Below are 11,139 nucleotides of genomic sequence, written 5' to 3'. Positions count from 1 at the left end.
ACAGAGAACCAAATGCCTTCTAACATCTATGAATTGATTTGGAGGGGAAAAGATTATAGATATAGTCCTAGAAGGCATACACACCATGCAGCTGTGCAACCACCAAAACGCAATGTTGGGCAAATTTACAAAGAGGAAGGAAATGACTAGTAGCAAGTTACCTGAAAGACACCAGGTTCATGAAACAATCTGACTGTGCATGTGTTGATGGTAATGCCCCCACCTTTTGCCACTTCAAAGGAACAGGCTGCGGTGGCTGCAGCAGTACCAATACAGGTACAAGTGAATGATGATGGATTTCTAGCATGGTTGCCATAGCACATGCCAGTATATCCTAGTTATGTCTAGCATTTGCTGCATAGACACAATCATTGATTTGCCTCCCAAATTCAATCTTTCATTGTTTGCTGTGCCAGGCATTGCCATGGAAACACGAGGGAGCAGAAAAGTTGAGAGGGAGATTTTAAGAGTGTTTCTCTTCTAAGGGAGCCAGCCCACTAGACTGTGAAGGGCCGGCATAATTCAAGACCAAAGACAGAACTACATCTCTCTCTGGGGCCAAAACGACTACACTCAGCCTTTAAGTTCCTCACTATGCTTTAGACTTTCACATTCTTTAGGAAACCACTGTTCCTTTTACCTCAGGTTGTACATGACTGGTGTACACTCAGCTGACAAGAGCTTTTCTCCATATGGGAGGAATATGGTGTCCAGGCCTGTTTCCTCAAAAGTGAGAGGAAGAAATGGATTCTATTCTAGTCTCTCACACAGATGGGGTGTTAAACATTGATAGGGCTGATGTAGAAGGAGAGAGAGAGAGAGCGAGAGAGAGGGAGAGAGAGAGGAAGAGACAGAGAGGCAGCGACTCTATTCTGCTTTAATTTGGGGATGTTTATATTCCATCAGCCATTTTTGTTGGGCAGGAACATCTGTTAAAACTCAGAAAGTGGCCTTAAGACAGGCGGCTTTAAGAACTCACATGCATTCAGACATGCACCCATTCACACGCATAAGAGCCAACACACACAGAGTCCCATTTCCTCTCCATAAGTGATTGTGTGCACTAGAAATCAGTCTGTCTGTTTAATCACTAATGTTTAAAAAATCAGATATGGTCATTGTCAGAAAAGATGACAACCATGACAACAAGAAGAAAGTAAGTCATGACAGCAAATGAGCACAGTCAAGCAAAAAAAAAAAAAAAAAAAAAAAAATGCATGTGATATACTTTTGCATTGAATAAATGTAACATCGTACAGGTTAACAGGACTCTACATATATGTGACACATTTTCACAGCTGTGGCAACCACAGTCATCTTCTGTTCACAAAAAAACCACAGCACACTTCCTGATAGTCTCAACATCGTGCTACATAGAGCCGGAGGAAAGTTTTAAATCTTTACCACATTGCGTGCCTTGCTCACTCTTCTTCGCCCGCTTGAAATGCCACTCTGATTTCTTCCTGGCAGTGACATACTTTTGATAGATAACAAGAATATGCCTTTCTTTCTCTTGCATAGCCATCGCACCCTCTTTTTACACCAAGCTGAGTGGTAGGTTGGTTCAAGCTAAATCTTTAAGTCAGAGTATGTCGCTTTGTGAGTGTAAACCCACAAATTTGAGCTGCTGCCTAGTTCAACTGTCCATTGTAGGCAGAAAGAAGCTGGTGATTATGCAAATAAGCTGTGACTAAGAAATGAACAGCCTCCCTATTTTTCAGCGGTTTAATGAAGTTCAAACAGGGAAAATTATTCCCAACTGTATGAAAGTACAACATTTAGACTACATTTATATAAAACAGCATCAGAGATTGATTTCAAAAAGAAACTCTGAACTTAGTTACAGATATCACTGCAGTTATTCTGAAGACATGGTCATGTGTCCTACCTCAAAAGTGCTGCAAATGACAGTTTACTTACAATAACTTTACAATAACTAAAAAAAAAAAAAAATACAAAGATAAGTATTTCAATAAAAAAAAATCTTACTAAAAATAAAATCTTACTAAAATTCAATACATGATTTTTCCGACAGCATTTCTTCTCTCCTCTCCTCTTCTCCTACTCTGGACTGGGTTTGGGCTCCAGGGGATGCTTCTCTGCCCACAGAGAGTCGTTTGGCTTCTTTGCTCCTGAAGTCTGGCCCCTGCATATCTTCAGCCCCAGAAAGATGACAGCTATCACTAAACAGACGATAACAGCTATAGGAACACCTAGTGCGATGCTCGAGGAACATCCTGGAGAGGAGACTGCGTCATGATCCCCTGCTGAAGGCAAAGACACGAGCAGACGTTACTTGTGGCAAGAAAATATATTGGTACTCGATCAGACTTACAAATTGATGTCTGAAACGACGAACTGATATTTATTCAAGGCAAATCAAATCATGCTGTGTTTACCTTCTGTATGGACACTGACAGACAAATTCCCTGACTTGTCCACTGCCACCTTCCTCCAGCCCTGGGACAGAGATAAGAGCCACTCCTCCGCCTCACAGAAATACAGGCCACTATCTCCAGGAATTGACTTGAGGACTGTGAGGTTGAAGTGGTTGGGGACGGGGTGGTCAAATCTGAGCCGGTTTCCTCTCCCACTCCTGTCTTCCAGGGTGGAGTTTCTGTAGACCGTGAAGATGGGTAGTTGTTCAGTGTCTGTCTCCTTCTGCCAAAACCATGTGACCTGGATGGCGGATGACTGGCTTGGTTGTGCAGTGATGTGACAGGGGATGGAGAAGTCCTGGGATCCAGTCACGTTCAGGTTCATATCTTCTTTTTCAACAGACAGGTGACTCACTGTCAAAAAGCACACAGATGGAAACACTTTTATGGCACTGCATAATGTTTTATTTAAAGGTGCACTATGCAAAATTGCAGAGGGTTGATTTAATTGAGGACCTTTAAACACAACTGACAAAAATGTGGAATGAGCATTTAATTTAACAGTCAACCAATTCACTTGATAGAACATGTCTTTATTCCTGGCAATGACCCTCAACAATTTTGCATAAATGTTTCATTAACTTTTAATTAAAAGGTAAGTCTGCTCAATGCATTTCAATCCTAATTTTACAATGAGGATTGAGGGAAAGGAGGTGAATAAATAAATAAAAACATCAATAACTAAGTAAGTAAATAAATAAAAACAGGTAGGTAGGAAAGCTTCACGGAAGCCAGATACAAAGACCCCGATGTTGAAAGACACAATATAATGAGCGGCAGTTATAAGTCGGATTGAGTCACATGATGACGTGCAGGTCGCAACCAGCACAGCGCCATCAATAATATCACCACAAGCATACAATACAGTACAATACAGTAGCATCAAACAACCCACACACTCAGCAGTGGATGATAATGGTCTACTTGTGTTCTACATTTTAGTCAGTAGAGTAATTTTAGGCCAAAATTGGGGTCAACCTAGGACAAATTGCAAGAGAAGCAAACTCAACTGATTTTGTATCCTCAGTATGTCCTGAGTGAGAGGAAAAAAGTCCCAAGGAATCCCATTTTAATTCAAAGTTACTATATATATATATAGTAACCTTTTAATTCACTGTTATATAGTAACCTTTTAATTCAAGGTTACTATATGTATAGTAACCTTTTCATTCACTGTCTAAGTATCTGTTCTGCCATTTATTCCAATTAGTGCTTATCAAATCAGATAATGTGTGATATGCATGTGTAAACAGAATAATTAAAATAACTTGTAATTGACTTTTTTTCTTGTCTTTGTGTGTGTAATCAACTTGTGAATTTTTATAGTGATATCTGAAAGTAAAATTTTGAACCCCTTTCACCTGTGTGTTAAAAAGGGTGTTTTTTTGGTATAATATGGTCATTTATAGGTGATTTTCAAAACTTTCCACCGATGGGATTCCTTAGGACCTTTTTTTCCCTCACTCAGGACATACTGAGGATACAAAATCAGTTGAGTTTGCTTCTCTTGCAATTTGTCCTAGGTTTTTTCATAAAATGACTGGACTATTTTTGCAAAAGATCTGGTCGTACCTGTAGTATTTACACTGAGGGTGATTGGCCCAGAATCGTCTGAGGCCTTCTGCTGCCAGTGACCCTGGGGATCCAGCTGGTACTGTTCCACTTGACACTGGTAGGTTCCACTGTCCCCCTCATGGGCCGGTTGAATTCCTAAATGGAAACTGCTGGGAGTGGGCCTGGAGAGACGAATCCTCCTCTGCAGGCCCAAAAGTTGCTTGTTTGTTGGGTATTTCAGTAGACCGGTGTGATCAAGCTTCACCAGGGGGACCTTCATGACAGAGCGATCAGATGCTGTGTAGAGCCAAGTGAGCGTGTAGAGAAAAGAAGGGCTGAATGCACCTGAGGTAAGGGAACACATGAGGTCCACCTCAGCTCCCTCCTTGGCTGTCACCTCTTGCTCTGTCTTATCCATACTCAAGTCATTGACTGCATGGAAAATGAGAGGACAGAGAGAGAGGAAACGTTGGCAAGTTGATGGAGAACTCAATATTCTGTCAAATTAGACTGATTTAGAATGGTATGAGTTAGGAATGGAACAGTATTTTGAGGGTAATACTAATATCTACAATCTCCCTACCCATTATGGCGCAGGGTGAAATTGCCCTTGAGCTCTATTCACAGATCAGCTTTTTGATTTAGTCCCTTTTCAAATGAACATTTAAAGGTTAAGGTATTATCAAAGTCTGATCTTGAATCAGTGTCAATGGGCAGCTTCACATGGGAGTCACCTGTAACAGCCAATACCAATACTGATATGAATTTATTATTGTTAAGAATCAAAATTCAAATCAAAGGGCCAAACAGGTTCAGATTTTCTGACAGGCCTGCCTGAAGATAGGTGTTTTGCTCTGAAGCTAATGAATGACATGTTCTTTGAAAAAATGTCAAAAGTTCACAAAAGTTTACAGTCACCCAAATATCACAGTAAACAAAACCAATATTGTTTTTTAAAGCTGATATCGGCTGATACTGATACAGTCTGCCGATATATTGTTCCAAGCCTAGTGTGAGTTAAATGTTGTTACATTATGTGATAAGCATTTTGTTGATTCTTCACACATTTGCAGTGCGCTAATAAAATACAGCAACTTACGTGGCTCAGTGAGGTTAAGTTCTGTGGTTTTGTTGACTGGCGGAAGCTCATACCATTGACCTCGAGGATCCTGTAGCCACTCCACCACCCTGCAAAAATACAACCCGCTATCCCCGATCCGAGCCTGCCGGATAGTCAAGTCAAAGCTAGGGCCCTCACTGCGCATCATGCTGATTCGCTGGCCTTGGCTTGACTCTACCTGGGGTCCAAATGTTACCACACCATCACGGTCAGATGTTAAAATGGTCATGGTCTTGGCCTGTTGTTGGACCAACCAGGTGACAGCAAAGCGAGAGGTGGTAGAGGTTGGCTTGGTAACTGAGCATGTTATTTCTATGTCGGTGTTAATGTCTCCTTTCACAGTCGGGGTGGAGGCCAGAGCAAGTTTGCTCACTAAGAGAGGGAGACACAGACACAAAATTGCATATGGTGAAAAAAAAAAGAGCACAATACACAAGAGCCTGACCAAGACGACATGGAGTCTTATGACGGTCAGCAGTACCTGGATTTTTCACCATCAGGGCCAGCAGGTTGGATGGAGGAATCCTCTTGTGTCTGTTCTCTAAGAAGACAGACACCTCACACCGGTAGAGTGCTGCCTCCCTGTGGCTTGCACCAGTGATGAGCAGAGTCTGTTGGACTTCATCTCCAAAGTTCTCCGACTTCAGCTGGTAGCGGCTCTGGTCCCCTGACCAGTCGATGTCACCATTAGGAGCCAGTGTCAAGATGGTATCTGGAGACGAGTCACCACGCTTAACACTCCACCTCAGCGTCACTGGCAGGCGTGGCCCGTTGAGCCGACACACCAGCTCCACCTCATCTCCCACAGTCACTACAGGGTTGCGATTTGTTAGACGCACCTTTAAAAGGGACTCTGTAAGACAATTAGAACAAAGGTAGTGGTGAGTAAGAAGAAAGGGGAAGTTGTCTGGCTCTGTTACTTTAAAAAAACTGTGGCTTCATGACATGTCCAAAGAGTGTCAGTCATACTCACATGGTCACAGATTTTGCACTGCTTTGCACAGTTTCCAATTTAATTTCCCTTTTTTTTTTTTTTTTTTTTTTTACTACACAAGATACTGGAGCTATCTTGTGAGTTAACTCTACCAGTACAGTCTTGAGTTTATGAATTAAGCTCATGAGTGCATTAATTAGCAAATTTTTCTATGTCAGCATATCTGTTATGGTTAGTAGATACTGTATAGGGGGTTCAAGGAAATCACCCTTTTCCTTTTAATATGCAAAAAGTATGCAGCAAAGTGTAAGTATGCAGACTCTGCTGTGTATTAATCTGGTGTTCTTCTTTTCAGAAAAATGGCTCTAGACACAAACAGGCAGACATATAGACACCACCATGATGACAAAACGCACATGTACCATGGTGGTAGCAGGCCTTACCAACAGCAGTGACTGACACGTTGCCAGAATCTGATTGGCTGTTGCTTGTGGTCCCCTCAGTCACCGTGCACTGGTAGGAACCAGAGTCAGACGGTGTGAGCTCATTCAGCTCCAGGGTGAAGGTGTCAGTTGCTGGACGCATTGCAACAACTTTGCGCTCTGCAAAATTTGGTCCAACAACCATAACCCCCTCCTGAGTGAGAGCGATGACATTGCTGATGCCCGCTGGTGTGGATTTGTGTTGCCACGTGACGGAGAGCTGACTCTTGACCCCACGCACCTTACAGGTGAGCTGCAGCCTGTCACCTTCATTAACTCTCACGTTCTTCTTCTCCATTTCAACTGAGAGCCCACTTTCTGTGACCAGAGAAAAGATGGGGTGAATCATCATGCAGCAGACAGAAGGGGTGACTGTGCACTTGATTTGTCATTTAGCCACATGTTCAGTTTAAAAATCCTGTTTTTCTTGAAACATGTGAAAAAATCTGCCATTATGATGCGATCATTTGTTCTGGGGTGTTTTCTGGGATGTTGAAACAAGGCAGAATAAAGCAGATCATCCTACTGGTTTCAGAAAGTTTCACTTGATTCAATAATATTCTGGCAACAACTATATTTAGGGTTGAAAACAAGCAGGATTATCTCATCCCACAGGCAGATTTTTTTTTTTTTTATCGTTTTAAGAGAAAGACTTTTTCAGACTCAACATGAGACTAAATGATTTGTGTTGCAGTGTGCTAATATGTGTTATTTATGTGGCTTTGTTCTGACTGACCTGCGGCTGAGATAGTGACTGAAAGAGAATTGGAGTCCTTGGCTGCTCCCTGTGTGAACCTCCCATCTGCATCTCTGTCCTCAGGCCATGCTCTGCACATGTATTCTCCCTGGTCACTGGTCCCGACAGGCTGCAAAATGAGCTGGTGATCTTGGTTTCTGATCCGGCTTGCCCTCAGCTCACCTTTTTTTTCTCGGCCACTGTACAGTGGCCCCACAGACAGAACCCCTGTGGGGCCGATGCGTGCCAGCTCCACACCTTCCCGGAGCCAGGCTACAGAGAAGAACCGTTCTGCGATGTCCTGAGCGTCCACACTGCAGGACAAAGACAACTCCTGCCCCTCCTGCAGCCCCGTCTGCTGTGCTGATATGGTTACCACCAGAGAGCTCTTGTCTGACACCACTTCTACCCAAGATAAAAAAAAAAAAAATAAGTACAGTGAGATGGGAAATGTAGCAATGCATAAAAAATAAAGTACATCTGAGAAGGACTGTAATGGCCCTGGAAGACAGGTGGACAGAAGAGAGATCTGGTCTGCTCTCAGTCTGTATGGACTTTTCACCTCTTGAATCTTCACCTCCCCTTAAATTTCCTGGACAGTGTCTTCCAAGTTAGAAAAAAAAATCCATGCTGTATGATAAAGTCACACACATATTCGGTGTTTACTCACTCATACGCTTCATTGGAGCTATAGCATGCTTGAGTGAAATATTCAAACCCAAGCTGGCATTTTGTTAAGGCTGCACCATTACCACAAATGAAAAACATTTAGATGTCTTATGCATCATTTTAAACACATTTCCCTGGAACTCAGCAGGATATATTTGGTATCTTTGGAAATATTGGGATGTTGACTAGAATTTCAAAGGAAAGTTCTGTGGGTTTCAAGAAAACGTGGCTGTGCAGCATTTGCTTGTAATGTTATGGTCCCGTTCAATGGGCCCAGCAGGGTGGAGATTAAAAACTGCAGAAACCTCTTACAACTGGACTGTTATGCAAAGTATGATACCAGATAAGTGGGGAGATTTCTGGCTGATTGCTGTTGTTATTACGTCTCTTGAGGAAAATAAAAATCAATTTATTCTCTGAGCTATATGAGCTTTTCTCTGTCCTCTGTCTACAAGTGTACCATACAATACCACAGTCAGACTTCACGGGTTAAGAGCCACAGCCACATACATCCTGTCAGGCAGCCACATCCCTTTGAAGGGAAGTGTTCTAAGTCTGCTCAAGTAGCAACTTATATCACACACAAAAATGTGTACTAGACATGAAATGTAAAAGCAACCAAATGATGAGATGCCTCTAACCTTTGGCTTTGACAGTCAGCGTGGTTGCCTCCGCATCCTTTTGTGCGATGGAGTACCAGGAGCGGTCAGGATCTTGGATCCATTCCTCAGCCTGGCAGTGGATCTTGCCCTGGTCTGATGGCTCCAGCTGAGCCATCGTTAGCCTGTACGTGGCCTCGCCCACCTTGTCTAATTGAATAAGTCCAGACTGGTAGCGCCCCTCAAACCCCTGCCCTGGACTCAGCGTGAAATCCCTATCCAGAGAGATGATGGGGTGCGCCAGGTCCTCCCCATCTTTATGGAGGTACCAGGTAACAGACAGATGGGTGTGCTGAACAGTGTTGCTGGAGGCTTGGCATGTAAGAGTCAGGGTGTCGCCTTCATTATGGCTCACAGAGGGAGGCATGGGTGATGAAACGATTAAGGAGTTGTCGATCACTGTAGCACCACATCAGAGAAAGACATCAAGACATTAAAATTACAGAAAACTTATCTTTAACAACCAGACTGTTTACTGTTTACTCATGTTTCACAATGCTGACATACAGACTTTGATCAGCTTGGTTTAGAGTTGTAATGATGAAATGATTGTGATAAATATCTAAGCTTAGTTAGAACTAGTAAAGAATGGGGACTGAGTATTAAAAAAAAAACATGATTACCTTTAACTGTGATCTTTGCAGCGTAGATTCCATCATAACCACTTTCTATATTAATTGCAAAGCACTCATATTCCCCCTCGTCACCCTTCTGTAGATGTTTTATCTTAAAGAAGACTGAGTTTGGCGACACATACTCCAGAGTGACTTCCTTATTTCTCACGCGCTGGTCAAAGATGGCATAGCTGAAGTCTTTCTCTCTGCTGCTGATGATGTTGATCTCAGAATTGGGATTGGCGGGCCTGTACATACGGAATTCAAATTCTTTCTTAGTATTGTTGTTGCGGAAGCCACTCACATTGCAGGAGATGGACAGTTCGGAGTCTACCACACGATACAGAGGGCCAGGCGGCACTTCAGTCAGCACTCTGGCCTCTCCTGTGTACAGACAGAATCCAGATGTTGAAAAATGAGTTAATCCAGTGTCAAGTCAATCATGTCAGTCATGTTTGAAACAAGTGTTACACTAGAGTCAGCCCTCCTTTGTGCACTGTTGTTTTATGCACACAAAACTCTCTAACAGACTTATCCATTACTCTTTAAACCTCTGCGAACTGATGGTGTGATGCTTTTTTTTTTTTTTTGGGCTGTAATGAATGAAAAGAATAAGAACTTGTAGCTTTGTTTCTGTTTGACAGAAATCATTTGCCAATGTCAGACTTTGCTTGTGTCAAGATGATATGCAATGCGTCCAAGATGTTATAAGATAAAAAGGGAAGTAAATCCTATAGTTAAGTCGCAACCGAGATACAGTGTGTCACAATGTTTCATCATAGCATTGTTGTAAAATGCAGTTTGATAACAATGCTGTTTTAAAAGTATAGTAAGCCTCCCTTGAGATCTATCAGATCTGTGTAGTCAAGACAAACAACCGTGACTATTCTCATGAAGAAAATAGAACAATAGTGAAGTGACAGATGCAGAAATAATTACTGTACGCTCCACCTAAGACATGCTCAACAGAAGAAAAAAAACAAGCTTCTTGATCTTTTTTCTTCATTATCTTCCAATAACTGACTTTAACAATCTATTAAAAAAAAATATGACAACTATATATATTACACTTTCAGGACCGCTGCATCACAGTATGACTCAGCATCACCACTTCGCACAATTGAATGCAAATGCTGGAATTTCGTGTGATGTGCCAAACTGGTAATCTTACCACAGTGAATCACAAGTAGACCCAGACAGAACAGCACACTGGCCCTCCAAAGGGATTGCAGGAAACACCTCATCCTGAACCTGTTAAACTAATACACAGCACTCATACTATAACACTTGGTGCTATGCTCAGGTCCATCTGGCTATCTATCTCTGTGTGTGAGTGTGTGTGTGAGTGTGTGAAATCTGTCTGCCTTTTGTGCACTGTGCAGTGTTATAATGTGGTTTAGGCTTCCTGTGCATATAGGCGGAAGTCTGAAAGGTTTCCTGACAACTGCATAGTCAATACTTTTGCATGGTAGAGGCAACTGAAACGTGCCAGTCATTGTCACTTGCTCAAAGGTGTGAAAAGTTTGCATGTGTGCAAATATGTGTGAATGGTACATTATAATCCAGAGAACAAATATAGATTGTGGGTGAGATAATGATCTCTTATCACATGGCTTTGTTGTATTCAAGTGGAATATATTATCTTAAAAATCTGCTTTTCTTTAAACTTGCACAGGTTTCTATTTCAAAAGAACACAGCATCAATACCCCCTTTTCCACATCAGGTTTAAGGAGAGCCAGGGCCAACAACACATGTCTAGGTTAATGATGATCATTTGTGATATGACATCATATCACAGGCTACCAATCATCAACAGGGTGAGAAATGGGTGACATTTATGTTCTGGGGGGAATGAAGAGGTATGGATAATGTGCAAGCTCTGGCTTGTCCTTACTGTGGAGAACAGACAAAAAGACAGCCTATCATAAAGGA

General features: G+C 42.2%; 1 protein-coding gene across 2 annotated transcripts; it reads right to left on the bottom strand.

Moving 5' to 3' along the window:
• Positions 1-2,045: 2,045 nt before the first annotated feature.
• Positions 2,046-10,567, bottom strand: LOC115379733 (immunoglobulin superfamily member 3-like). Of its 2 annotated transcripts, none has more exons than XM_030080577.1 (10): positions 10,378-10,567; positions 9,216-9,590; positions 8,575-8,991; positions 7,265-7,669; positions 6,490-6,846; positions 5,594-5,965; positions 5,092-5,484; positions 4,011-4,424; positions 2,400-2,792; positions 2,046-2,267 (listed from the first exon to the last, which is right to left on the bottom strand). In XM_030080577.1, the coding sequence occupies exons 1-10, from the start codon at positions 10,448-10,450 to the stop codon at positions 2,062-2,064; spliced, it is 3,405 nt and encodes a 1,134-aa protein (XP_029936437.1). In that variant the 5' UTR covers positions 10,451-10,567; the 3' UTR covers positions 2,046-2,061. The 2 variants fall into 2 exon arrangements, with proteins under 2 accessions (XP_029936437.1, XP_029936438.1); XM_030080578.1 differs by having other exon boundaries at positions 2,046-2,264.
• Between the last annotated feature and the right edge of the window lie 572 nt (positions 10,568-11,139).

Source organism: Myripristis murdjan, chromosome 21 (genome assembly GCF_902150065.1).
Source record: "Myripristis murdjan chromosome 21, fMyrMur1.1, whole genome shotgun sequence".
Classification (NCBI taxonomy): domain Eukaryota; kingdom Metazoa; phylum Chordata; class Actinopteri; order Holocentriformes; family Holocentridae; genus Myripristis; species Myripristis murdjan.
Note: the sequence above shows the minus strand (reverse complement) of the source record. Positions and strands in the feature narration are given on the sequence as shown.